The sequence below is a fragment of the Miniopterus schreibersii genome, assembly GCF_964146895.1.
Source record: "Miniopterus schreibersii genome assembly, chromosome: 9".
Taxonomy (NCBI): Eukaryota; Metazoa; Chordata; class Mammalia; order Chiroptera; family Miniopteridae; genus Miniopterus; species Miniopterus schreibersii.
In genome coordinates, this window is record NC_138118.1 from 16562492 (window position 1) to 16590221 (window position 27730).

The 27730-nt window shown below is 56.5% G+C and overlaps 1 protein-coding gene and 1 pseudogene across 8 annotated transcripts; one reads left to right on the plus strand and one right to left on the minus strand.

Annotated features, from left to right (window-relative positions):
- Positions 1 to 913: 913 nt before the first annotated feature.
- On the plus strand, positions 914 to 26254 carry KCP (kielin cysteine rich BMP regulator). Of its 7 annotated transcripts, XM_081148025.1 has the most exons (42): positions 914 to 1010; positions 3125 to 3291; positions 3876 to 4062; positions 4151 to 4227; positions 4911 to 4995; positions 7077 to 7144; positions 7317 to 7413; positions 7620 to 7702; positions 7917 to 8010; positions 8811 to 8893; positions 10883 to 10976; positions 11088 to 11167; positions 11252 to 11345; positions 11697 to 11782; positions 11853 to 11934; positions 12176 to 12328; positions 12414 to 12520; positions 12597 to 12690; positions 13314 to 13487; positions 13621 to 13703; positions 13852 to 13945; positions 14034 to 14222; positions 14491 to 14661; positions 16361 to 16537; positions 17627 to 17712; positions 17973 to 18063; positions 18193 to 18275; positions 18379 to 18472; positions 19477 to 19650; positions 19869 to 19951; positions 20582 to 20702; positions 21592 to 21671; positions 21866 to 21965; positions 22484 to 22572; positions 22869 to 22971; positions 23058 to 23209; positions 23482 to 23654; positions 23733 to 23844; positions 23940 to 24041; positions 24781 to 24945; positions 25408 to 25714; positions 25844 to 26254. In XM_081148025.1, exons 1-42 carry the CDS (start codon positions 932 to 934, stop codon positions 26110 to 26112), a joined length of 5082 nt encoding a protein of 1693 aa, XP_081004151.1. In that variant the 5' UTR covers positions 914 to 931; the 3' UTR covers positions 26113 to 26254. The 7 variants fall into 7 exon arrangements, with proteins under 7 accessions (XP_081004151.1, XP_081004149.1, XP_081004147.1 ...); XM_081148023.1 differs by having other exon boundaries at positions 25408 to 26247; XM_081148021.1 differs by having other exon boundaries at positions 11088 to 11345; positions 17973 to 18275.
- A 684-nt stretch (positions 26255 to 26938) lies between these two features.
- Positions 26939 to 27295, minus strand: LOC308561840 (small nuclear ribonucleoprotein E pseudogene; annotated as a pseudogene). The gene has a single exon. The product of its transcript is annotated as a small nuclear ribonucleoprotein E pseudogene (transcript).
- Positions 27296 to 27730: the final 435 nt, after the last annotated feature.

Consider the following 27730-nt stretch of genomic DNA (forward strand, 5'->3'; position numbering starts at 1 on the left):
TGCACCGAGGAGTTTCCCAGTCTTGTGGGCCCACGTGGCCAGCTTCCCTCACTTCCTCCTTTGAGCCCCATCTGCCTGCTGAGCCCAGAGCCCAGCCCTGCCCCCTGCCTTGCCCTCCGCTCACCCCCAGGCCAAGCCTGAGCTCAGGAGCTGGAAAATGGGCTCAGCAAACAGAGGCCTTGGCATTTGGGGCCAAGCCTGGGACCGCTGGGGTGGACAGGGGTTGTGAGTAGAGACCAGGAAAGAACATATAGGTGGAGAAAGGAAGAGGTGACTGGGAGCCCCTGATTTCAGAGAGGGGGTAGCCCTCATGGTTATTTATTTACAGAGCACTTGGCATGTGCCAACTACTACCCTAAATTCTTTACCTGCATAATCTCACTGAATCCTCACTGCAAGCTTATAAAGTAGATATTATGACCTTCAGTTTACAAACAGGGAGACTGAGGGAAGGAGTAGTTAGGCGGCCTGTCTAAGGGCATATGGAATTGGCGGAACCTGGGTTTGAACCCAGCTCAGTCCACTTTTCCTGTACACAGGGGAGAAAGGGTAAAAGCTGAACTGGGAATCCCAGGGATCTGGAGTAACCCAAGGGGGCAGGGAGACCAGCTCAGAGCCCCAGAGGGACAAATTTGTGTTTATTTTCAGGGTCTCCTCTGGAATCATATGCAGAAGAAGTCTTCCCCCAGCCCCTCCCAACTCCCTGCCCGTCTGGGGCTGCTGCAGCTCTGAGCCAGGGCTGGGTCAGGATGGGGCTGGGACCCTGGGGTCGAGCTGCTCAGCAGGGGGGGTAGGCACAGCCCCAGGGATGGCGGACTCCAGAAGTCCTTCCTGAACAAAGACTGGGTGGGAGGCGGCCTGGTGTGTCCCCACCCCGCCTCCCCCAGCGCCCGCTGAGCCGAGACCACAGACAGCAGCAGGCGGAGCGAGCATGGCTGAGTTGGGGGCCGCTCTTCTGCTCCACGTCCTGCAGCTCCTGAGCCTGGCGCTGGCCCAGGCGATGGACAGGGGTAAGTCGGGGATCCAGGAGGTTAGGGTCGGCCGGGCAGGACCCCGTCTTTGCTCCCACCAGTCTAAGGGAAGGAGCTGGGCTGCGGCTGCCTCTCCTGGCCCTGCCTGGGGGTGGCCAGCCTCTGTCCTCGGTGGGTGGAGGAGCCAGCTTGGTGGGGGGGCTGGGACCCTGAGACTCGGGATCCAGGAGAGGGAGGGGGCTTCCTGCTACGGCCTAGGGAGGAATTTCTGTAGGCAGCAGTGGGGGAGAGGCTGCCCTGGAATCTGGGAGTCTGAAGTTAATTATTTGCCTTGAGAAAGGGGAGAAAAGCGGAGGCCGGCTCTGGGAGCTGACTTTGAGTCTCAGTCTGACTCTCACCCAGTGGGACAGGCGGGAAAAGAGGAATCAGAGGGGAACTGAGGACAGTTCCACGGGGAGCAGTTAGGCTTCGTGCAGCCCCCGGGAGCCCTTTCTGCCGGTCTCTCCAGCCAAGAGACTGCCCCAGCTCCTCCCTGACCCCTAATTGCTCCCTCAAGCAAGATCATGGGAGAGGGGATCCAAGCTGGGGTGGAGGGTTTAAGATGCTGAGACCCCCTCCTTGGACGCCCTTCACGGGGCTGGCTAGGAAGGAAGCTGGGTACAGGAGCCATACCAGGACAGAGCACCCACCATTCCAGGTGCCCTTGCACAAGGAAGGGGGGCAACATGCACAGGAGGTTTGGGTGCCCACATTTGTTGGGGTGTTAGAACCCTGGATATGGGGGGTAGTGGGGCGGCTGAAAAGATGGGTGGCACTTGTGAAAGGTCACATTTGGACTTGCTGCTGGGGACCCCCAGATGAGTGATTAGAAAGGCTGTGCCAGGTGGAGTCGAGGAGGATGGCTCTGTCTTCAGTCTTCTGAGGAGAAAGAGAGGGAGAGGAGAGGAGAGGGGAACGGGCTGGGGGATGACTGGGTGAGACCCTAGACTGATGTGTGGGAAGCTGAGCCCCAGATTTCTGAGTAGGTGGGAATGACATTAACCATGCCAAGGAACTCAGGCCAAGCAGGTTTGGAAGAAAGAGGACAACTTAGGTTTTGGACTAGAATCTCCAACCCAACCCTTGGTGATTGATGGCAGTGGGGTGGTGGGGAGAGTGGGTGACATTGGTCCCCTGCCTCACTAGTGTCCATGAGAGAAACCCTTTTAGCCATTAATGAGCTGCCTCTGTGGGAAAGCCCCTTCCCTCTTCCTCCTCCTCTAGTCCCTCCGTTGCCCTGTGCACCCCCACCTGGAGGTCTGTGGGATGTCTGTGGAGTTAGCTGGCTGTCCCCTACCCCCGCTTTTACTTTTCTGACTGCAGGAGAGGGATCAAAATGAGGTGAAAGTGGTTGTCCCCACCCCCAGGCCTGAACTCAAAGTCCCCCCCTTCCCTCAACATAGTGTCACCTAGAACCAGGGACAGGCTGTCTTCCTTCAACCAGGAGCCTTTCAAGCTAGTGGGGGCTCTGCCAGTACCTTCCTCAAACCCTTCAGGGCGTGCAGCCCAGTCTCACTCTCTGGAGCCCACCCTGCCCAATGTGGGGTCCCCAGGCCTGGACACAGTGGCCACGCTTCAGAGTGGGAGCAGAGACAGCTCTGCTCACCAGAGGAGCTGCCTTCCTGAGACGTGAAGACAGCAGGTGGCTGGTGGGCTCGCTCACCGGAGCCCAGGCTCAGTAAAGCAGCCGGCTTTTTACACGGCTGACTCCCTCTCGTGCACTTTAGCCTGTGCGGGCTTCTGGGTCCTCCCAGTGTGGCACATCAGCTCCTGGGCTGGCCCAAGTGAGGATGAATGGCCCTGACATGCAGGGAGGCTCTCTGGTCTAGACTCCCTGTGCCCCCAGAAGTCCAGGATCCCTGGGGCTGGTACCTGACTAAAGGGTTTTTGCTACTTGGGAAAGCTGGTCTGGGTCACTTTCGACCACTCAGGACTCCCCCCTCCTCTACCCCCTTCCATATTTTCACTCTAGCAGCCTCACAGACCCTATCACCTTCCATGGAGGTGGGCAGGTGGACAGGGGAGGGGCACAGGATGACATCATTGGGAAGACAACCCAGGAGACCTTGCTAGCCCTTCACCCATAGGCCCACCATGGATTCTTGTGCTTTCAGGTGGTGCCGTCTCCAGGGAGTCCCTGAGGCTTGCTGACATCCATGACTACCAGCAGCAGGCCCCAGCCCACTCCTCAGACCCTGCTGGGGCCTCCCAGGAGCAGTGGCACCTTCTGAAAGAGTCGCTGAAAAGGCTGGAGGCTGAGGTGGCACAGCTTGGAGAGCAGGTACCATTGGAAGCACCATTGGAGGCTGGGCCTGTGTGCTGTGTGCTGTGTGCATGGGGTAGGGCAGGCCTCATGTAGTGGGAGGAGAGGAGAGGAGAGAAGAGTTGGGCTTGGGGGGGCTTAAGGGACCCTAAAATAGAGCTTTGTTTTAAATGTACATGGAGAGGTTCTTATCTGAACAGTTCTTAATATAGTTTCTTCCATAAAAATGAAGGACCTCCAGGGTATCTGTTTTGTCAACCCGGACTTTCATATTCTTTCATGTATTTGCAAACATTATAGAGCACCTACTGTATATAAGGCATCATCAGGAACGATTTTGAATGAATAAAGCTCTTTAATTGTTGGCGAGGGAGGATTGGCTCTCCTCTGTCCAAAGGAGATGCCTGGGGCCCCATGGTCCCTGGGGATCCTGTCCAGACCCACGTCATGAGAACTGGATGCTGACTGGAGGCAGACCCACGTCTGCTCTGGAACTGTCAAATTTCCTTCTCATCCTGCCTCAGTTTTCACAACCCACAAATCTGTGGGGGCTGGTGGGGGAGCTGAGCCAGCACCTCCAGCCCCCCAACTCTTTGCTGCAGAACAAGGACCTGCAGGAGAGGGTGAGGCAGCTGGAGTCCTGTGAATGCCACCGAGCCTCTCCCCAGTGCTGGGAGCTGGGGCGGGCCTGGCCTGAGGGCGCTCGCTGGGAGCCTGACCCCTGCACGGCCTGCAGCTGCCAGGATGGGGCTGTGCTCTGTGACCCCAAGCCTGGCCTGCCCCACTGCGGTGAGTGCCATCCAGCTGCCGGCTGGGACCACCTTGGGGCCTAGAGGTAGGTGTGGGGGCCTGAGAGGCTGCTCTCTCTCCTTCTCAGGCTGCAGACACAATGGCCGGGACTATGGCCATGGGGAGACCTTCTCCCCAGATGCCTGTACCACCTGCCGCTGCCTGGTGAGTCCCATGACCCACCTGAATGTCCCATACCTGTCTCCCTTACCTGTCTGCCTCCCTTCAGCTACCAGTCACTGCAACCTGGTGTGCCGAATGTTAAGTAATGGGATCTGCCTGTCTCTACCCCCAAGCCTTGCCACTGGTGGCCTTCATCTGATTCTGAGTAGTTTTACTTCCTGGAGCTCACCCCTCATGCACATGGTGTGGGCCCCCAGGACTCTCTGATTTGGGCCTGGCACACAGTGGCATGAAGGGCAGAGAGGATGGTGTTGCTTGGCTTCCTACATCACCCCTCACCTGTGGACTCAGGCTGTCCCGGCTCATCCATCTGCCCCTGTCATCTACCTACCTGCTCCCCCTCACCTGGCTCCATATCTATCTTTTAGCCTTTTGTTCCCCACTCTTTCATTGAGGAAGACCTTGGTCCCCTTCCTAGGATCTCTCTACTCTGGGAATTTGTCAGCACCTGGAAGGGGTGATTTCTGGGATCAAGAGTGACAGGAGATGATGGGCTTGGGGGTAGGATGTCTCTTTTCTGCCCTTGGATCAGGAGTCGCCCATGACCCCTGAACCAACTCAGCTTCTTGCTCCTCTGGCATGTCCCAGCCTGAGGGTTTCGGTTCTGGAGGCCCTGCCCTCCAGGATACTGATTCGTGTGAGGCTACCACTTTGCCTCCCCACAGGAAGGAGCCATAACCTGTACCCAGAAGCCATGCCCAAAGGGACCCTGTCCAGAGCCAGGAGCATGCTGCCCACACTGTGAGCCAGGTCAGCCTCCTGCAGCCCCAGCCCCACCTCTTGTACTTATTCAGGGGCCCCTGAGCCATGGTCTGCCACCTGCCACCTACATGCTCAGAGGGTGCTTGCCACTCATTTTGGCAGTGGCTAGAGGAGTTCAGAACTAAAACAGAGGCTCTGTATGATCTTATACCTGCCTTCGGGGAGCTTCTGATCTCGTCGAGAAGATACAAGATCCGGGTAGCTCAGTTGGTTAGAGTGCCGTCCCCATACGCCAAGATTGTGGGTTTGGTCCCCAGTCACGGCACATACAAGAATCAACCAATGAAAGCATAAATAAGGGGAACAACAAATAGATGTCTTTCTCTCTCTCTTTCTTCCTGTCTCTCTAAAATCAATAAACGAAAGAAAGGAAGGAAGGAGGGAAGGAAGAAGGAAAGGAAGACCCAATGCACAGATTAAGAGGAGGCGTAGTACTTTGGCAGGGGAAGCCCACCCAGACTAAGGCAGGCTTTACAGCCATTGGGTTGCCTGAGCTGGATCTTCAAGGGAAAGTGGATTTCACCAGAAAGAGAGTGCTTCAGGACCTTCTGGGCACAAGAACAGGGTGGGGAGAGGCGTGCTGCAGAAAATCAGTTTGGAAAGACCAGTGGGAACAGACTGCTGTAAGCCTTGCAGTTTGAATTTTCTTCTGTGGGCAGTAGGGAGCCATTGAGAGTTGAAGAGCCAGAGTGTGGCATGTTCAAAGAGGTATTTTAGGAATATTCAACTGGTATGATGCTAGATGCAGAGTGGCCAGTTAGGGGACTAGTAAAGCAGTTGTCTAGTCATGGAGTCAGGGGTGGCAGTGGGCTGCAGAAGGAGGGGTGTTTCTCAAGGACAGACAGGAGCGGGTGACTGGTTGAATGCCATGGAATAGTGGAAGAGTAGGAGGGCAGTGGTGCCTGTGACATGAAGAGAGCTGGGAGGAAGCGAAAGCAATGCTGTTGGGGCTTGTTACCAGCTCATGGTCAGGGAGACAGGGTTGTCAGAATTAGCAAATAAAAATACAGGATGCCCTGTTCAACTTGAATTTTGGATCAACAAGCCAGACTTTTTTTAGTGTAAGTATGCAATTTGGGACATACTTCACTAAAAAAGTATGAGTTGTTTATCTTCTCAATGTAAGAAACATCCAAACATGTAAACAATTTTTATAAGAGTTTATTTGAGCCAAACTGACATAAGCTGAGGAGAGTAACAGTTTTGCAGCTTCTTTAATGTATTTGCAGTTAAGGAGGGAACATGAAGATTGGAGAAAGCAAGGCAGGAATTGGGTTACAGGACAGTTAACAAGAGAGTGCTCACCTGAGGGTGGTTTTGGCTTATTTTAAAGGTGTGTTAACCTACATGCGCAACGGACAGGCCTTGCTTAAGGCAAAGATACCCCCTCCCCGCAAAAAGAGAAAAAATAGAAAAAGAAGAAAAAAAAAACAACAGACAAAGATAAACCTTTTACTAAAAAGTTATATGCCTGGGTGTGACTACCCACCATGACCTGCCCAGTTCGGAATTCATGCTCAGATCACCCTGTGAGGTTACTTTCCATACAAGCCTTCTTTTTCGTCCACAATCTGCAATTCAAATTTAACTGGGCATCCTGTATTTTATCTACTCTATCCCAGGAAGAATCTCAGCTGGTAGTGGGAAAGGTGAGACAGGGGCTCAGGAAACTGCGAAGTCTGGAAATATAGTCTGGGAGTCTTGGCAGGAGATGAGGAGTGAAGTTGGAGTTGATGGATCTCAAAAAAAACCAAAAACGGACACACTCACACATCCTACACGAGAAGTGGTGCCTCAGGGCCACTGCTAGCCCATATCATGTCTTTGGCAAAAAAATTTTTTAAAAGACACCCTTTCCTCAACACTTTCATCTGCTATAAAATAATGGAAATCTACTGATTGTTTTAGAGTCAGACACTTTACTGCCACCTCCTGGAAAGCTGTAGTAAATTCCAAAATCTCTGCAGTCTATCACCTGAATGGTGCCCCCTTGTTGTGGCGCCCTCCAGGGTATTTTTGCCCCAGTCCTCTGAGTCTCTTACCTGGGGACAATGGCCTTGGTTTTTCAGGCTGCCCTGAAGGTCTCAGGGCTGGGGAAACGTGGCAACCTGAGCCCTGTGTCACCTGCACCTGCCAGGTAAGGGAATCAGAACCGGGCCCCAGCCACCACCCACGTCTGGGGGCCAGATAGGGCTGGTGCTGCTGCGCAGGCATTGAGGCCTGGAGCGCACAAGGCCTGCTAGGCCAGCAGAGTAACTCGCAGTAATCTGCAGTGGAGAGAGAGGGAGGGCTCAGTGTCTGCCCTGCAGGCAGGAACCGTGCGGTGCCAGGGGCCCTCATGCCCAGAGCTCAACTGCCTGGAGAGCTACACCCCACCTGGGGAGTGCTGCCCTGTCTGCCGGCCAGGTGACCTCCCCACCCTGCCTTGCCCCTCCATCCCCAGTACCTATTTGGGGTCATGCCTTCCCTCCCCTTCCCACCCTGCTTTGCCCCTCCATCCCCTCCACCCCAGAGGGTCCCCAGTACCTATTTGGGGTCATGCCTTCCCTCCGGTGATGTCCGCCCACCTTGATCTCACCTGACTGGCCTGTCATCCTGGCAACCCTCCCCAGGCTGTGAGTACGAGGGGCAGCTTTATGAGGAGGGGGCCAGCTTCCTGTCTAGCTCCAACTCTTGTCTCCAGTGCTCCTGCCTGGTGAGTCCCTCCACACCATTGCCCAGGCCCTGCTTCTCCTTGGATGTCCCCTGCCCCATCTTGGGGCTACACTTTCAGCCCCTCACATATCTTCCAAGGCCTGGTGCCAGTGAATTTCACTCTCTGTCCTGACCCTGTGCCCCCCCTCTCCAAGGGTGCCATGCTCTCTCTGGGAGCCAGACCCAGAGGCTTTACAGATGTTTGTACATTACAGAGGAGCCTGGTTCGCTGTGTGCCCATGAAGTGCCCACCCAGCCCCTGCCCTGAGCCAGTCCTGAGGCCTGGCCACTGCTGCCCGACCTGCCAAGGTGAGCACTGACCCTTCCTTAGTGGAGCTCCAGGCAGGGCTGTCATGTCATTTCTTCAACTCCAGGGCCCACTCTGTTGGCTCGGTCAGTGGGAGTGATTCCTGGCACACCTGCTCTGCAGCTGGTGCCTGAGCTCAAATTCTCTCCTTGTCATTTTGTGGTTGTGGGCCTCTGAGTGAGTTATTCTGTGCCTCAGTTCCCCATTGGTAAGGTGCAGATAATGATATTCTACCTTAATAATGTTGACTATTATCTGCTTTGTGCACCTAAGACCAGGAGGCAGACCACTAGCCGGTGACACTGAGTCACACCAATACTGTCCCAAAGGCAGAAGTGGGAGCAGGCACCTGGTACAATGGAAACTCACAGGGAGGAGCCCTAATTCAGCCTGGGCACCGGAGGGAAAGTATCCCGAGTGAACCTTAAGGATAAAGAGCAGTTAGCTAAGTGAAGGTGGAATAAGGCAGAGGGCACCCCAGGAAGAGAGGGCAGCTAGAGCAGAGGCTTGGGACTGGCGCTCAGGAGTGAGCTTGGTGGATGTTAGGTGGGAAGGTACAAGCTGACAAATCTTACAATGAGAGGTGGGGGAGGTGGGCATGGCCACGCTGGGTCCTGGAAAGCCTTACCCAGCTTGGTACCCTGGCAGCCACCAAGGGGTCTAAGTAGAGGCATGACCTGGTCTTGTCTGAACTCAGAGGAAAGCCCTCAGAGGGCATGTGGAGGAGGGGTGGAAGGCTGAAACTGGGGTCCAGGCTGGCTCCCATCAGACCTCCTCTCTGCCCATTTTCCCCCAACCCCAGGCTGCACAGAAGGTGGCTCTCGCCGGGAACATGGCCAAGAGTGGACTGCACCTGGGGACCCCTGCCAGATTTGCCAGTGCCTGGTGAGCCCCAATGCTGTTCCTGGGCTCCCCCAGGCCCACCATATTCATTCCTTCATTCCAAAGGCACTGAGGGGACAGAGGTGGAGAGGACCTGATCTTGGTGGCCGTGAAGACAGGGGTGGGGTCACGCCTAGTTGTATGCCCAGCTCTGAGCACAGTAGGTCTAAAGCACAGGTTTGTGAACTGAACTCAAGAAGCTTTCCAGCTACAGGAGTGAGGCAGGACAGAATGTGACAGGTGGTACAAGCCAGGGGGAGAATTCAGATCAACTTGTGTCTAGGACTCTGCAGTCTGATCAGTTGCCACAACTGCATGTGGCCACTGAGCCCTTGAAATGTGGCCATCCTATCGGAGATGGGCTTTAAGTATAAAATATACACCAGATTTTAAAGACTTAGTGCAAAAGAAAGGAATGTAAGATGTCTCATTCATACTTTGTGTTGGTTACATGTTGAAATAACATTTTGGATATAGTAAGTTGAGTGGGACATATTAAAATTTAGCTTCATCTGTTTCCATTTTTTGAAATTTAACTACTAGAGGATTTAAAGTGACATATGTGGCTTGTGTTATATTTCTATTGGGCAGCACAGCTCTAGAAAATCTTCATGGAGGGTGGTGTTTACCTGGGTCTTAAAGGGTAAGTAGGATTTAAGCAGGGAGAAGTAGGGAAAGACACTACAGGTGTTAGAGGCTGACTGTTTGTGACACCCCCCCCAAATTTATATGTTGAAATCCTAACCCCCAAGATGATGGCATTAGGAGGTGGGGCCTTTGGGAGGTGCTTAGGTCATAAAAGAATGGGATCAGTGCCCTTAGAGCTTCGTCACCCCCTTCTGCGATGTGAGACACAACAAGAAAACAGCCATCTATGAACCAGAAGGCAGGTTCTCACCAACTGTTGGAACCTTGATCTGGGATTTCCAGCAGCCCGAATGGATTAAGACACCTGGTGGAGGGAACAGTCAGGGCAGGGCCTGGGGGAGGAATGTGGGGACATGGACACCTACTGTTCAGGCAGGGTACACGCTGAGGAAGGCTGTCTCCTGGGGCCTGAAGCCAGCCACAGAGCAGCAGCCTGTCAAGGATTCAGGAGTCCTTTGTGAAGACCACGGACCCCTGTTCACACTGGCCCCCTCACACACCTGTGAGAAGAGTCACTTGCTGCCCAGACACTAATGGGGCTAGAGGCAGTGAGCCCAGGTGTAGACGTGAACTCTGGGGATGGAGTCTATGTGAGAAAGGCCATGGGGAGTGGCAGCAGCTACTGTTTGTTAACTGCCAGCTTCTAGACGTTGATGCCACACCAGACACCTTACCTCATGCCCATAACAAGTCTATGAGGACAGGAATATTATTGTTTCTTTTTTTTTTTTTCAGATGGATAAACTGAGTCACAGAGGACTTAAGTAGCAAGCTAGGTCATACATCTGTGTTAGTTTCTCAGGGCTGTCATAACAAAGTGCCACAACCAGAGTGGCTTAACCAACAAAAATGTGTTGTCTCGTGATTCTGGAGGCCAGAAGTCTGAGATCAAGGTGTGGGCAGGGTTGGTTCCTTCTGAGGGTTGTGAAGAATCTGTTCTGGGCCTCTCCGAGCTTCTGGTGGTTGGCTGGCAAGCTTTGGTAGTCCTTGGCTTCTGCCTTCATCTTCATATATTGCTCTCCGTGTGTGTGTGTGTGTGTGTGTGTGTGTGTCCAAGTTTCCCCTTTTTATAAGGACACCAATCACCGGATTAGGGGCCACTCCAGTCTAATATGACCTTATCTTAACTCTTTACAAATATAACAACCCTATTTCCAAATAAGGCCACATTCTGAGGTGGGGGGGGGGGTTAGGACTTCAATATATGAATTTGTGGGTGTTTGAGGGGACACAATTCAACTCATAACAACGTCTTCATAAGTGGATAGCTGGGACGCAAATGCTGTTTCTGCCACTTGGCTGAGCTCTGATGGCCCCTTTCCCTGCCGCTCTGCCCCCTACCAGGAGGGCCAAATCCAGTGCCGCCAGCGAGAATGCTCCAGCCTCTGTCCATACCCTGCCCGGCCCCTCCCCGGCACCTGCTGCCCCGTGTGCGATGGTGAGTCAGGGGTGCGTCCTGGGGGGGCCCAGGCTGGGTCTCGCACGAAGGCTAGGACATGGGGCAGTGGAGGGTCCCTGAGGAGGGTCTAAGGCACGCTCTTCCCAACAGGCTGTTTCCTCCACGGGCGGGAGTACCGCAGCGGGGAGCCCGTGGGCTCTGGGGACCCCTGCTCGCACTGCCGCTGCGCTGTGAGTGTGGCTGCCCGGCAGGGGGGCCTGGTTTGGGGGGGGGGGGGGCCTGCCTCTCCGCCGCTGACCAGGCTCTGTTGTCAGAACGGGAGCGTCCAGTGTGAGCCTCTGCCCTGCCCGGTAGTGCCCTGCAGATATCCAGGCAGGATCCCTGGGCAGTGCTGCCCAGTCTGTGCTGGTGAGCGGGAGGCTTGAGACACTGGGGGAGGGGCAGGCACTGGCCAGAGCCTCGGGTGTGTGGGTGGGGGTTGCTGCCTTGGACCTACAGGAAGCCCCCTTGAGTTCAAGTACAGAGGAAATCCTTTCTAAAACTAAGCTCCTGTCACCACCCGTGAGGAATGAGTCTTACCTCACCTCCTCATGGCAAACTGGGCGCTGTGGTGGGGCCCTGGCTCCTGGGGGTGGGAGGCTGGCAGGGACCCCTGAAGGTGGCTGTGTTCATCAGGGTGGGAGGTGGATGTCAGGGTGGAGGGAGGCCTGCCCACCAGCCCCCAGCCCTGTCCCCCCTACCCCGCATCCCCCTGTCCAGGCTGTGAGTACCAGGGACACCACTATCAGAGCCAGGAGACCTTCAGACTCCAAGAGGGTGGCCGCTGCATGCGCTGCTCCTGCCAGGTAGGCAGTCTCGTCTCGCACCCCAGATCTGTCTCATCCTCGAGGGCCTCTCACCCAGTGTCCCTCCTAGGCCGGCGAGGTCTCTTGTGAGGAGCAGGAGTGCCCGGTCGCCCCCTGCACCCTGTCAGACTCCGTTCCCCAGCTGTGCTCAGGTGTGTGTGGGGGGAGGGGAGAAACAGCCGCAAGGGGACACTGCTTCCAGTAGCTGGAGATGGAGGGGTGTTCCCTCACAGTAAGGGGGGCATTGCTAAGTCCACCAACCCTTCCAGAGTATATTCAGAGGCTGCTGTGGGGATGGTAAAACTAGGGTCCTGGGAAGGGTCCTGTGGTCTGGGAAGGGCAGGGGTGGGTAGAGGTGTCTGGGCTGCTATGGTGACAGCCACCTTTCTGTAGCCTGTGTGCTTGGTGGAGAGGAGTTTGCTGAGGGGGTCCAGTGGGAGCCTGATGGTCAGCCCTGCACAGCCTGCTCCTGTCAAGATGGGGTACCCGTGTGCAGGGCTGTGCTCTGCTCCCCAGCCCCCTGCCAGCACCCCACCCAGACGCCTGGTGAGTGCCCCGCCCTGATCTAGCCGCCCTCAGCTGCTTGCCCAGCCCACCCTGATCACTACGCTCTCATCAACCTGCCACCCAGGTGCCTGCTGCCCCAGCTGTGAGAGCTGCACCTACCACGGCCAAGTGTATGCCAACGGGCAGAACTTCACAGACACCGACAGCCCTTGCCACACCTGCCGATGCGAGGTACCCCCCAGGCTTGCTGCTGCCCTGCTGAGCCTATCCCAGGGCTCACCCCCATTGCCCTCTCCCCTACTCCCAGGATGGGACCGTGAGGTGCTCCTTGGTTGACTGTCCACCCACAACATGTGCCAGGCCCCAGAGTGGACCAGGCCAGTGCTGCCCCAGGTGCCCAGGTATGTGCTTCTGCACCTGTCTGGCTTGGGGGACCCTAGGCCCTACCCTCCCACCACCCCATGGGCACAAGTTTCCTTAGAAAGTAGCGGCCTTCTGAACTGTCCTCAGCCTGAAGCTTGGAACTCACAGGCACGGGTGGGAGGGAGAACTTGTCTCTCCTCCGTGTCACCGTCACCCTTCTTTCCCATCCTACGTCTCCTCTTCCAATACCCCACCACTCGGGTGTATTTGTACATCTACCTGTGTAACACACCACATTCACACAACAAAGGTTTGGATGTGCCATGAGGGAGACCGGGTACTGGAATGCAGTGTGCCCTGTCCCCATGGAGGGTGTGCCAGGGCATGTGTCACAAACTCAGGCTCGCGCACGCCGGAGTCCTTCAGCTATTCACCCTCGAAGCACACACATCTGCCTGCAGGTGAAGGGTGCACCCAGAGAGATGCCCATGCCTGCATCACACACAAACGTGCGCTCAGGGAGATACCCATGCCTACACCACAGGCCCCTCCCCTCCCTCTATGGGGACAGCTTCCAAGTGGCACCTCCACAGTGGCTCTGGGCTCCAAGGGTAGAGGAGCCGTCTGCCTTGGCTCCCATTCCTCCCCACCCCCTACCCAGATTGTATCCTGGAAAAACAAGTGTTCGTGCATGGCGAGAGCTTCTCCCATCCCCGAGACCCCTGCCAGGAGTGCTGGTGTCAGGAAGGCCATGCCCGCTGCCAGCCTCGGGCCTGCCCCAGGGCGCCCTGTGCTCACCCGCTGCCTGGTCCCTGCTGCCCGAATAACTGCAATGGTGAGGGAACAGGATGGGGTGGGAGGGGGTCTCCTGGGATGGTTTTGCCCCTTCTATGGGCATTTAGGGCTGGGAGGGCATGACTTGGGGCAAGTAGGGCCTCTCCCAGGCCTAGCACTGCCCCCTCCCCCAGGCTGTGCCTTCAGTGGGAAAGAGTACCCCAATGGAGCAGACTTCCCCCACCCCACTGACCCTTGCCGCCTGTGTCACTGTCTGGTGAGTCTGCCACCTGGATGGGAAGAGGAGTCCAGGGGAGTGGAGGTGGGACTTGGGGAGGCCAAGAGAGGTACACCCCCCATGGGGGTGGGAAGAGGTGGAGGTCACCTGTGCCTCCCAGCACTGACCCTGCCTTCTATCCACGCAGAGCGGCAACGTGCAGTGCCTGGCCCGCCGCTGCGCTCCCCTGTCCTGTGCAGAGCCTGTCCTGCCCCCCGGAGAGTGCTGCGGGCAGTGCCCCTGTAAGAGCTGCACCCCTGGCGGCTCCTCCTGGGGGTGGGGCTCCGCAGCCTCTCCCTGGGTGCCCCATGACGCGCTGTCTGGCCTCAGCCTCCCCCTCCAGCTGCCCGAGGCCTGGGGGCTTGGTCCCCGTGGGCCACCAGGAGCACTTCTTCCTGCCGGGGGACCCCTGCCACCGTTGCCTCTGCCTGGACGGCTCCGTGTCCTGCCAGCGGTTGCCTTGCCCGCCTGCACCTTGCGCCCACCCACGCCAGGGGCCCTGCTGCCCATCCTGTGATGGTAACACCCTGGCGGCGCCCCCTCCCTGCCGCGCAGCGCCCCTATCAGCCGCCTCGCCCTCACGGCCCCCCTCTTACTCCTGGTCCCCCTTTCTCTGGCTCCAGACTTGGTGCCACCCCGGTTTTCCCCTTCCTCCTGGCCTGGCCTTTCCGTGTCAGAGTTCTCACAAAGACTTTGGGGGGCAGTGCCCGCTTCCCGGGCTGGGAGGTTGGGGCCTGGTGGTCAGGCATCAGGATCCCCAGCCCTGTGCTTGTCCCCTGCCCCCTAGGCTGCTTGTACCAGGGGAAGGAGTTTGTCAGCGGGAAGCGCTTCCCGTCGCCCACAGTCCCCTGCCACGTCTGCCTCTGCTGGGAGGGCAGCGTCAGCTGCGAGCCCAGGGCCTGCGCCCCTGCACAGTGCCCCTTCCCTGCCAGGCGGGACTGCTGCCCTGCCTGCGATGGTGAGGGGCAGGGGACAGTGGGGGAGGGGGGCGGGAGGGCTGGATCAGAGTCATCCTTACTGCCCTAGAGAGAGCCCAACTTCTTATTACACTAAAAAAAAGAAGCACTAGACTAAAGCCTGTGTGACCTTGTGCAAGTTACATAACCTCTCTGGGCTTAATTTTTTTCAATGCTTAAAAAAACACATTTTATAAATGTGAATTTTTGTAAAATGCACATAACATAACATTTACCATCTTAGCCTTTTTAAAGTGTAACTCTGGGCCTGATTTTAACTCCTATAAAAAAGAGAGGTTGAACAAGAACAGTTCCCAGTCTTCCATCACTCTTGTATATTATCTTAGCAATTGTTTCTACATATCCTCTACCACCTGTAACTTTATTTATTTAGTATTTTTCTTCAAATTAACTCACTTTTATTTATTTATTTTTAATTTTTAAAATATATCTTTATTGATTTCAGAGAGAGGAAAGGAGAGGGAGAGAGAGAAACATCAATGATGAGAGAGTCATTGATCGGCTGCCTCCTGCACGCCCCCGACTGGGGATCGAGCCTGCAACCCGGGCATGTGCCCTGACCGGGAATCGAACCCTGATCACCTGGATCCTAGGTTGATGCTCAATCGCTGAGCCACGCCTGGCAGGGCCGAATTAACTCACTTTTAAATAGAAATTTATTTAGAAAGGAACCTTTATATCATACTGTAAATAGAAAACTAGATTTGCAAGAAATAGAGTATTACCATAAAAATGACTACAATTAAAAATCAAATATTAAATTTGAGTCGGATACTTTTGCCTGCTAAGGCTTTCAGCCTTTTCTTTATTGATTTTTTAAAAGAATATGTTTTTTATTGATTTTAGAAAGAGAGGAAGGGAGAGGGAGAGAGAGAGCCATCGATTGGGATCAGGGATCGAGCCAGAAACCTGGGCATGTGTCCTGACCCGAAATCAAACCGGCAACCTCTTGGTGCATGGGTTGACTTTCAACCACTGAGCCACACCAGCAGGGCTATTGACTTTTTTTTCTTAAAGAAAAATTTTAGGTTCACAGCAAAATTAAGAGGAAGGTACAGATTTTCCCCATATACCCCCTGCCCTAACACAGACACAGTCTACTTCAGTATCGATGTCCCCCACTGGTGTGGCAAATTGGTTACAATTGATGAGCCTATTACACTGACATCATTATCACCCAAAGTGCCCTTTTTAAAAAAAAGGTCAGGAAGTGTCAACTGCTAAGAGCAGGCCGCCACCACCCTGGGACCCCATCCCCTTCCTTGATTGATCAGAGGGCTTGAAAGAGCATTGGAAAGGGGATACCCTGGGTCCAGGCCACCTAAGTCATCTCAAGCAATTCCCAGCTCTCCTCAGGATGGGAAAATTGGTGTGTTCTGGCCGGGCAGTGGCCTGCTGGGTATTTAACCCTAGGGGCAGATTCAGTGTGGGATTTTCCTATAGCTTGGACAGGGAGATTTTTCTGCAGGCTGAAGGGAAGAAAGCTTGCCCTTTGGCCAGTCTGACTCTCCCCCCAATCTCCACTCTTTGTCCACCAGCCTGGACTGAGCCCTCCCTCCCCACCATGGCCAAGTCTCTGAGGCCTTGGACTCAAGTCAAGTGTAAGCTCAGAGCTGGTGAACGCTGTCCTCTCACCCCTTTCTGTCCCTTACCCTTGCCTCTCCCTGTCCTCTCTCCAAGGCTGTGAATATCTAGGGGAGTCTTACCTGAGCAGCCAGGAGTTCCCAGATCCCCGAGAGCCCTGCAACCTGTGTACCTGCCTCGAAGGCTTTGTGACCTGTAGCCGCAGACCCTGTGAGCCTCTGGGCTGCAGCCACCCACTCATCCCGTCTGGGCACTGCTGCCCCACCTGCCAGGGTAGGGCAGCACCTGTCCTTCCCCCCCCCCCCCCCCCCCCCGTCTGGACTCGCAGCCATCTGGTCTGGCCCCTGTCACCCCTCCCCTGAGCCGCACAGCAAACCCACGCCTGCGTGTTCATCGATGCCTCACGCTGTCTGTAGCCATGCCCTCCTCTGTCCCTGCTGTCATGCCTCACTGACTGTTGGACTCACCAAATAACTGGCCCCTGTGCTGCCAGACCTTCCTGTTCTTAAATTGTCTTGCTGCCTTCCTAAAATACCACACTACGACACTCAAAACTATTCAGTGGCTCCCACTGCCCTTGGCTGCATCAGGAGGGGTGGTTTCTTAGCCCACCATCTGCCCCAAGCCCAGCCCATCTCTCGCCTTCCTTCCCAGGTGTGCCCAGCCCCTCACATCCTTTTCCCACGCTGCCCACATTCTCAGCAGAACATTCTCAGCAGTCTGTGATTCCCACCCCCACTCCTTCTCTGCCTTCCTGCATGCAAACCTCACCACGTAACAGCCTGGCTGACGTCTTTCCTCCCACCCCTCACCTTCCCAGCCACTTTTCTCTCCCTCTCAGACTCCCTAAGTTTTGGAGAGGTCCCCAGGCCTGGCTGTGTGTGCGTGTGCACGCACACATGACTGTGTGTGAGACTGTGTGTGTGTGTGTGAGTGTGTATGAGACTATGCATGTGTGAGTGTATGTGTGTGAGTGTGTGAGCATGTGTGTATGTGCGTGTGTGAGAGTATGTATGTGAGGTGTGTGTGTGTATGGCTGTGTGTATGTGTGTGAGAGTATGTGTGTGTGAGTGTGACTTGTGTGAGTGTGTGTGTGAGGATATGTGTGTGAGAGTATGGGTGTGTATGTGTGTGTGTATGAGTGTGTATGTGTGTGTGTGTATGAGTGTGAGTGTGTGACTGTGTGTGAGTGTATGTGTGTGAGAGTGTGAGAGTGTGTGTATGTGTGTGAGTATGAGTGTGTGTATGTGTATGGGTGAATGTGTGTGTGAGTTGAGTGTGACTGTGTGTGTGAGTGCGAGTGTGTGGCGGTAGGTGGTTTTGTTGACAGGAGCTCTTCCATTACATTCCCTGCTCTGCCAGGATGCCTCTATCATGGGGTCACTGCTGCCCTTGGAGAGACACTTCCTGACCCACTTGACCCCACCTGCTCCCTCTGCACCTGCCAGGTGAGGTGGCCCTTTGGGGACTTGGTCACCTTTCATCCCTGATCCTCCTTTTGGGCCAGGTGGTGTTTCTTCCACCCAAGCCTACAGGTACATTCTGCCTGTAGTGGGACAGGATTGGATTCAGGTCTCCTGGGCCAAGCGAGAGGGTTTGGGCCTGGCAGGCTCAGTAGGGGTGCCCCCTCCTGGGGCACTGTGCAGCCTGGTTTGAGGGTGTGGTGACAGGGGAATCAGGGAGTGGCAGTGTGATCTCTCTCCCCCAGGAAGGTTCCATGCGCTGCCAGAAGAAGCCATGTCCACCAGCTCTCTGCCCCCACCCCTCTCCAGGCCCCTGCTTCTGCCCTGTGTGCCACAGTGAGCTGCCTTCCACACACCCAGGCCTCAGGCCCTTCCCTGCCCCTCGTCCCTCCCTTTCTGCCAGGCCTGAGGTTGGACAGGGAAAGGTGGCACAGCGTCCCCACCCAGGAGGCATGTCGCCCACAGGATGCTTCTCTCAGGGCCGCGAGCACCAGGATGGGGAGGAGTTTGAGGGGCCCACAGGCAGCTGTGAGCGGTGTCGCTGTCAGGTATGGTAGGGAGGTGGCAGAGGGGGCCAGGACACGGGCTGGGCAGGCTGCCTGTAAGGCACCCGGTCCAGGGAGCAAGTCACTGACCCAGCATCTCCTGCAGGCCGGCCAAGTCAGCTGTGTGCGGCTGCGGTGCCCACCCCTGCCCTGCCCACTCCAGGTCACAGAGCCGGGGAGCTGCTGCCCTCGCTGCAGAGGTATGCCTGGCCGGTGGGGCTGCCCCCTTGCTTCTGCCCCTGGGCCCAATGCACCCCCATCTGCTCCACCTACTCCCCCTCAACTCCCCTCCAGTCTTCCCACCTCCCTGTCCATGCATCTGGCCCTCCCGCACCTCAGTCCTTGAGCCTTCACCCCTGCCCTCTGTCAGCTCTCCCTACCTGTCCCTGCCCCTGGCCTGCCCAGACCATCTACCCCTCCAGATGCTTGTTAGAGCCCCCTCAAAGCTGCCTCCTTCCTAAGCACACCCCATTCATAATAATAATGATAACATTTATTGAGCATATACCATGAGCTGGCCCCTAAGCTAAGCACTTTACACTATCTCATTTAATCCACACAATGATCTTATCAGGTAGGTACTATTATTATTCCTATTTCACAGAAGAGAGAGCTGAGGTACAGAGAAGTAACATAACTTACCCGTGGACACTGAGCTGGTAGGTGGCAGAGACAACACCTGCATCTAGGCTGTCTGAATGGGAGCCTTTTTAGCCGGCCCTCTGCCCAGCATGGTGTACATTCCAGAACCATCAGCATCTCACTTGCCCTGTGAGGTGGGCAGGACATACGAAATTCCTATTTAACAGCTATGGAGACTAAGGCTTGGAGAGATTGAGTTACCTTGGGCACATAGTTAGTGATGGAGACTTCCATTCATTCTACATGCATTTATTAGATGCCTGCTGCATGCCAGGTCCTGGTGCTGATGCCGGGCTACAACAGACAGTGCCTGCTGCCTGGCTTTGGTTTAGCAAGCAAGCAGATGTGGGAGGGATTAGAGCCCAGGAGTTCTGACTCCACCTAGTGTCTTTCCCCTCCAACGCAGACAGGAGTGCTGCCCCAGGCCACCTTCCCCCCTCATCCCTGCAGATCCCCCTCCCATGCCAGGCCCACATGCCCTGCTGACTGCCCAAGGTGGGCAGTGTGGGGCAGACTTACAGAACCCAGACTCAGAGCTCATCCTTGCCCACGTGGGACACAGGCTGCCTGGCCCATGGGGAGGAGCACCCTGAAGGCAGTAGCTGGGAGCCTCCGGACAGCCCCTGCTCCTCCTGCATGTGTCATGAGGGCGTTGTCACCTGTGCCCGAGTCCAGTGTGTCAGCTCCTGTGCCCATCCCCACCAGGGGCCCAGTGACTGCTGCCCTCGATGTTCTGGTACTGGGAGCCTGGGGTGGGGTGGGGGCAGGGAGGCAGTGCCCTGCCCTGGCATTGGGTGGGGCGGCAGAGACAGGCTTTTCCAGAAGTGGCCTCTATTCTTGTACACACCCAAATCCTGGGGGCTGGGGGTCCCAGGGGACAGAGAACCCCACCCCTGGCATTGATGCCATCCTGAAGGCTCCCTGGTCCTGTTCTGCTCTTACTCCACCCCCAAGACTGTGAGCATGGTGGCCGGAAGTATGAGCCAGGGGACAGCTTCCAGCCTGGGGCGGACCCCTGTGAAGTGTGCGTCTGTGAGGTGGGTGAGGGCCATGTTGAGGGGTGGGGCACCTTGGGGGGCAGCTTGGACACTGGGGAGCAGGCACTGTGGGGGTCAGAAATAGGAGAGTGCCCCTGTGGCCAGGAGGTTAGGCAGGGCTTGGGGCAAAGAGCCAGCAGGGCCAGGAAATGGGGTTAGCCATGGCACCAGTGCTGCGTGGGGGGAGTGTGCCCATGTGGGACAGGCCCTCCTGGCAGGGGTGTAGGGTGAGTGTGACTAGCAGGGGGAGGAGATACCTGGGCAGTGATTGGGGCCATTGGGGAATCTCCATCTGAAAGGTAATGGGGAGCCATTGGAAGGGTTTTAGCATCACAGGTCTAGAGATTAGGCAGTGGGGTTGAGGAGAAGGGTGGCACGAGAGTGCAGGAGGGTCAGAGGTCACAAGAAGGTGCAGGCCCAGTGACTGGAAAGAGAAAGGGAAAGCATCTCTGGGGATTGGGGCATGGGGTAGGAGCAAGTCTGGGGAAATGTTGAGTCTCTCTGAAGACTGGAGTCTGACCTGCTGGAGGAGGTGCAGCGGGCAGATGGAAAGGTCTGGACTCCAGGGGAAGAGGGTGGCTTTGCTCCCACAGTCTGGACCCATCCCTTGCTTACTCATCTCTGTTGTAGCTGCAGCCTGAGGGGCCTCCCAGCCTTCGCTGTCACCGTCGGCAGTGTCCCAGCCTGGTGGGCTGCCCCGCCAGCCAGCTCCTGCCCCCTGGGCCCCAGCACTGCTGTCCCACCTGTGCCCGTGAGTCCCTGATACGGGGTAGATAAAACAGGAAGTGCCAGCCAGCTCTCCTCCACGTCCCAGCCCCAAGCCTTTCCTGAGTCCAGTGGACTGTTCTAGAAGCCCATGCCCTGGCGGGTGAGGCTTACAGGAGGAACTGGGGAAGCTGGCAGGGGCCCTTGACTCATCTTGCCCAGTAGGTGGCGCTTTGGGGTGGCGGTTGTGCCAGCTGCTGGCTTTTTGAGGGCAATGATGTCAGGACCAAAGGGGCAGTGGGTGGCCCAGCTACAGAGGTGGGGAGAGCTATTCTTATCAACACTTGTGCTTCAGGGAAAGAAAAAAAAGACTAACAACATCTATTAAGCACCTACTGCATGCCTGACACTACTTGGTGATTTTAATATGCAGTATCGCATTGAATGCTCAGTTACCCAGTGGGGTAGGTATTATTATTATTCCCTTTTTACAGATGAAGAAACTGAGGTTCCAGGAGGTTGATTGATCTGCCTAAAATGGCACAGGCACTGAGGATTGGAACCTGGGGTACCTGGCTCTTTGTGCTTTCTTATGCTGTTTTAGCCAGGCAATATGAAGGAAGTGGGAGGGGGAGCAGGCAGGGCAGTGCGTGGTCCTTAGGGACCTCAGGCGAAGGAAGCCACAGTTTCCAGCCCCCCAGCAACACCCTCCCCCCCTCGGCCCCTAGTAGCCTAGCAAAGTTCCTTTTGAAAAGTCCAAACTTTTCTTTGCTGAACCAAAGGGAAAGAGGATTTCTTCTTCCTGCAGTCCAGGTGCTGGGGATATGGGTATGCCCTGGGCCACGAAGTCTGAGGATAGAGTGGGTAAGTGAGATCAACTGGGCCTACATCCTTGCTCCCCTTTTACCCTCCACGTTGCATTCTTATCTACACAGAGGCCTTGAGTAACTGCACAGAGGGCCTGCTGGGGTCTGAGGTGGCCCCACTGGACCCCTGCTACACCTGCCAGTGCCAGGTGAGCCCTCCAGCCTTGGAGATTCCCGAAGCCCTGACTTCCTCCCCTGTGGGCTGTGGCTGAGTCTTCTGCAGCACCTCTGGGCTTCCCACTCACCCCGACACTCGCCTGCTTGTCCTGAATGTCACATTCTGTTAAGGCCCTGCTCTCTCCCTGACAGTCTCTACCCATGGTGTTCTCATGCCCTTCCGTAGGACCTGACCTGGCTCTGCATTCACCGGGCCTGTCCTGAGCTCAGCTGTCCCCCATCAGAGCACCATACCCGCCCTGGGAGTTGCTGCCCTGTGTGCCAGGGTAAGTGCCCAGTCTTGGTCTGCACCCTCAGAGAATGGGCGTAAGAAGAAGACAGGGCGGGTGGCATCCATGGGCCAAGTGGGCAGCCTGGGTCCGCACTCCGAATGCTGGCTTCGTTCTTTTGTAGACATGGAGGGCTTATCATTGGGGTGGAGGAGAGACCCATGAGGCAGAGGGAGGCAGAGAATGAAGCCCGGATTCTCAAGGCCTGGCCCGAGGCTTGTCAGTGGGCTCAGGTACCACAGGCCCACTGGTAGGGTATTGCACTGCTGAGCTGGCAGCCAGCCCAGCGGAGGGTTCCGGCCTCTGGCTCTTTGGGCTTCCAGGACCCTTTAGATGTCTCAAGCCCTGGTGCAAGGCCTGCCATCCAGCAGGCCCTCTGCATGCTGACTGAAGAAACCAACACCATCAGGGTGTTAAGTGGATGGGGTGGACACCCCCCTGCTTAGGGTGAGCTCCAGGGAGGAGGGATGCAACTGGAAGGACAGTACTCCCCCAGCCTCATTTCTTCTCATCAGAATGTGTGGTGGAGGCTGAGGGCCGGAGAGTGGCAGATGGAGAGAGCTGGCAGGACCCCAGCAACGCCTGCATTACTTGCACCTGCCATGTGAGCTGGGGGTGGGAGGATGGGGGGTGGAGACCTCAGAAGGAAGGAGCCTCGGGGCACTGGACCAACGAATATGGGGTCTTTGAGCTCATCAGGAAAGGGTGCTCCCTCTGGATGAGCGTGGGCAGAGGCATCCCTGTGCTGGGGTAGGATTCCCCACTTGAACTTGAAGTGAGTGTTCTGGTGGATCAGGGCCAGAGAGAGAAGGGGCTGCTGCCTCCGACCCAGAGCCAGATGGCCCCAGAAGTGTGAGGCCAGGGACCTCAGGTCCTTAGAGCAATGACCTCTGTCCTCAGCGGGGCCACGTGAAGTGCCACCTTGAGGAGTGCCAGGCCCTCTCCTGCCCCCATGGCTGGGCGAAGGTTCGGGACACTGGCAGGTGCTGTGAAAGATGCCAAGGTGCGGGCCAGGATGATGGGGGGGGGGAGGACACCCAGCCCCAGTGTGAGGGAGAAACAGCTGACCGTTGCGCCTCACCCCCCAAGTCCCCTCAGCCCCCGCCCAGTCATGCGAGCACCAGGGCCGACAGGTGGCCTCCGGGGAACGCTGGGCCGTGGACCCCTGCACCGTTTGCTCCTGCGAGGCCGGCACCGTGCGCTGCCAGAGCCAGCGCTGCCCGCCGCTCTCCTGCGGCCCCGTGAGTGCCGCAGTCCAGGGCGGTGGGGTGAGTGGGCACGTGGCGCGGCCACCCGGGAGCAACCGGGAGGGAAGGAGGAACCTGGTTGAGGCCGCGGCGGCCAAGCGGTGGGGGCACCGGGGCCCTGCAGTTCCCGCAGCGGCCACGAGGCGGTGCCCTGCGCCCGCTCGCAGCGAGTCTGGGGGGCCCAGCGCACCTCGGGCCTCGGTGAGCCCTGCGCGGGACTCCGCGGGGCCCGCGGCGTGTCTGACCGAGTCTGGGGCGGAGGCCAGGACGAGGCTCCCGCCCTGAATCCCGGCAGCTGCTGCCCCCGCTGCCTGCCGCGGCCGGCCTCCTGTATGGCCTTCGGAGACCCCCATTACCGCACCTTCGACGGCCGCCTGCTGCACTTTCAGGGCAGCTGCAGCTACGTGCTGGCCAAGGACTGCCGCCGAGGGGACTTCAGGTGCGCAGCCCCCCCGCCTTCTCCCTAACCCCTACACCCTCTCCTGCTGACAACCGCACCGGGCCTCTCACACCGCAGCGTGCACGTGACCAACCATGACCGCGGGCGGCGCGGTGTGGCCTGGACCCAGGAGGTGGCGGTGCTGCTGGGCGAGGTGGCCGTGCGGCTGCTGCAGGGCGGGGCGGTCACGGTGAGGCGCGCGGAGGACCCGGGGGAAGGTCAGTCCCGCTCTGCGCACCCGTCAGGCCCAAGGTCGCCCCTCCTCCCGCCTCCCTTCTCCTCCAGGTGGACGGGCGCCCGGTGGCCTTGCCCTTCCTGCGGGAGCCGCTGCTGTACCTGGAGCTGCGGGGAGGCACCGTGATCCTGCACAGCCGGCCGGGGCTCCAGGTGCGGCCAGGGCGAGTAAGGGCGGGGGAGCCTGCTCAGGCTTCTGTACCCCTGAAGGGAGTGGGGTTTACCAGCTACTTCCCCGGCCCTCGAGGCCATGGAGGTGAGAGAGTCCTGCTGGATCCTGAGGGGAGAAGAGGAGTCAGGGCCGGAGACCTCCAGGTGCAATGGAAGGAGCGCTGAGCCTGGCTTCTAATCTTGGCTCAGCCACCAGCACACTGGGCTCTTAGGCCTGTACAGTCCTCTCTGGGCCTGTTTCCTCATTGGTAAAATGGGAGAAAGATTAGTGGGAGGGCCAACTAAGACCTCCCAGGTGGTTTCAGGATTCCTCCCATCTCCCCTGTCAAAGAGTAATTCACTCCCCCACCTCTAGCAAGCAGCACAATTTGTAAATTCATAAAATAAGACTTGTCTACAGTTGTGATACAGACTCTAATTGCGTTTTGTGCTCTGTAAGGCCTGAGTATCCAGGAGATATTGTATCTCGGGAAGTGGGCTGCATTTCATCTGGGGGTCCAGTTCAGGGATGCTGACAGAAGGTGCCTTCCTGGGAGCTGTGGGCAGCTCTTCACAGATCCCACAGCTTGTGCCCTTGGCCAGGGCAGCCTCCCTTCCATGGAGAGAATCCACCCTACAGCAGGGGGCGTGCTAACACACTGACACTGTACGTGGCCAGATGCAGCTGGCTTCTTGGGGTCCCTGTTTTTCCCCACTCCCCAGTCCCAGCCTCTCTGCACAGGTGCTGTGGGATGGGCAGTCCCAGGTGGAGGTGAACGTGCCTGGCTCTTACCGGGGCCATATTTGTGGGCTCTGCGGGAACTTCAATGGCTTTGCCCAGGATGATCTGCAGGGCCCTGAGGGGCTGCTCCTACCCACTGAGGCTGCGTTTGGGAATAGCTGGCAGGTGAGTGAGTGGTACAGGAGCCTGGGGGCTGGGGGGCTACAGGCAGGTTGGAGATGGCGCGGTTGAGCATGAGTCTCAGAGCAGCCCTCTGGTATGGAAATGGGGGACAGGGTGGACACAGGATGGGCTTTTGGGCTTTCAGGGTGGTCTGGGGGCTTCTTGTCTGTTATGGAGCTGGAGGAGGCAGGAAGGCCTGTTGAAAGAGGCCTCATCATCTGACTCTCCAAGCCTGCTTTGCTACTCACAGGCTGTGTGACTCGAACAACGTATTTGTCTGCCCTGGGCCTTGGTTTGTCCCCAAAATGGGGACAAAGGAAAAGTAGCTGATGCTTTCTTTGCTATTCTTATAAGGAAGTTTTGGAAACTAAAACAAAATATTGGGTGGAAAATGCTCTGAAGAACAGCAGAAAAAGGCCAGCTGCCCAAGGATGCTGTCACACCAGGGCCACTTTCTCCACCTAGGTCCCAGAGGGGCCAGGACCTGGCCGGCCCTGTTCCAAGGGCCGTGAGGTGGATCCTTGCCGAGCAGCAGGTTTTCGTGCCAGGCGTGAGGCCAATGCCCGGTGTGGGGTGCTGAAGTCCTCCGCGTTCAGTTGCTGCCATGCCGTAGTGCCACCGGAGCCCTTCTTTGCTGCCTGTGTTTATGACCTGTGTGCCTGTGGCCCTGGCTCCTTGGCTGACTCCTGCCTCTGTGATGCCCTGGAAGCCTATGCCAGCCACTGTCGCCAGGCAGGGGCAAAACCTTCCTGGCGGGGCCCCACGCTCTGTGGTGAGCCAACAATGCCCAGTGTGGGACGGGGAAGGGAGTGGTACAGAGGAATCAGGTCTGGATTGGGTAGGTGCAAGGGTGAGCAGGGCAACTGGAGCACAGTGACCCTGCCTTCCACTTTGCCTGCAGTGGTGGGCTGTCCCCTGGACCGTGGCTTCGTGTTCGATGAGTGTGGCCCGCCCTGTCCCCGAACCTGCTTCAACCAGCACGTCCCCCTGGGGGAGCTGTCGGCCCACTGTGTGAGGCCCTGTGTTCCTGGCTGCCAGTGCCCCGCGGGCCTGTTGGAGCATGAGGCCCACTGTATCCCACCAGAGGCCTGCCCGCCAGTCCTACTCACTGGGGACCAGCCGCCCAGTGATCTACTCAGCCCTAGCCAGGAGCCCCCAGGGGCACCCTGATCCAGGATGACAACCACCAGGACTCATCAGACCAGAAGTCTCTCCTTGAAGAGCAGCTCCCTCCAGGGCCTGGCACAGGGAGCTTAGGCCCCTGTTTCACGTGTTGAGTCAGAAGCAGTAAACTCGGGGCCTGCCTAAGGCTGCCTTGTGTGCGTGTGTGCTTCCTCCTGGCGCTGGGGTGGAGACATGGGCTGCTTGGGATATGGGGGCAGAAGTCAGTGTCCCCAGAGGGGTGGCAGCTGTGGGGATTCAGCTCTGGACCTTGCTCACTGCTGGCCTGCATCCCTGAGCTGACCCCACCTGCCATACCTGGTGCTGCCTGCAGTGGTCAGAAGGAGGACCCAGGTGTCCTGGTCCAGCCCTGTGTTTACATGTAGCAGGCATGGCCTGTGGCCCCGATGGGGGGCCCTCTGTTTATCCATGTGAAATCCTGCAGGGGCTGAAGTACATGGAGGAGAGGCTCAGTCCCCATGTGGCATCCTGTTTTCTCTTGGTTTGGGAATACCAAGTGTTCAGGTGCCCCCTGGGCCCCTCTGAGAGCTGGTGATGGAGGGACCCTGTGACTGGGGAGGGGGCCAGGACCGTGATAAAATACAGATACATATGCATGTGCACACATACCCTACATGCGTGTACACCTGTGTGCATTCACAGCCACACCTACCATTGTTGGGCCTGTGGGTAGGGGACACATGCAACTTTCAAGACATTCTTGTAGGAGAACATGGTTTTTATTGTTGTTTTTTTAACAAAAACAATTCCACATCACTTATTGTCATCTGGTAGTAACATAAGGGTAATGAAAACAATATGAATATGTTTATAAACTATATTCCCAACAAAGGACACCTAAAAAACACAAACTGTATTGCTTCTCAACAATTTCTCACTTCATTAGTCATTTCTATTTGGAGACACTTTGGAGCAGAGTAATATTATCTCCTTTTAGCATGATCCGACCTAGTTGTTTTCTTGACTTTGTCTTAGAATAAATCTCTTCTGCATCATCTAATATGAGGTTCATATACTCATCAAAACCAATGATACAGCCCTCTTTCCACACATTCACTTGCTCATAAAGCCACACCTGAATCCGAGCTCTATTCTGCAAGTATCTGAAGATGAGGTTGATGGGCTGCACCATCACCTCCTGCACCTTTTGGCCCTGGCCGCAGTACGCCATGGTGAAGCGCTAACCAGAACATGGGTGTTTTTTTTTGTTTGTTTGTTTTTTTAAATATATCTTTATTGATTTCAGAGAGAGGAAAGGAGAGGGAGAGAGAGAGATAGAAACATCAATGATGAGAGAGTCATTGATTGAGCCCACAACCGGGGCATGTGCCCTGACTGGGAATCGAACCCTGATCACCTGGATGCTAGGTCGACGCTTAACTGCTGAGCCACGCCTGGCCGGGCAGAACATGGGTTTTGAAATAGAAAAATTCTTTCTTGGAAAAGAAGTGTATCTTTTTTTAAAAATATGGTTTTTTAATTGATTTGAGAGAGAGAAGAAGGGGGAAGGATAGAGAAATAGAAACATCGATGAGAGACATTGATCGGCTGCCTCCTGCATGCCCCCTACTGGGGATTGAGCCCGCAACCCGGGCATGTGCCCTGA

What these genes read in the sequence shown, in the direction of transcription:
- KCP (XM_081148019.1), top strand. Translation starts at nt 932, where the DNA reads ATGGCTGAGTTGGGGGCCGCTCTTCTGCTCCACGTCCTGCAGCTCCTG. An exon ending in TGGCACAGCTTGGAGAGCAG is followed by an intron (nt 3,292 to 3,875) that starts GTACCATTGGAA and finishes TCTTTGCTGCAG; the next exon opens with AACAAGGACCTGCAGGAGAG. An exon ending in GCCAGATTTGCCAGTGCCTG is followed by an intron (nt 8,894 to 10,882) that starts GTGAGCCCCAAT and finishes GCCCCCTACCAG; the next exon opens with GAGGGCCAAATCCAGTGCCG.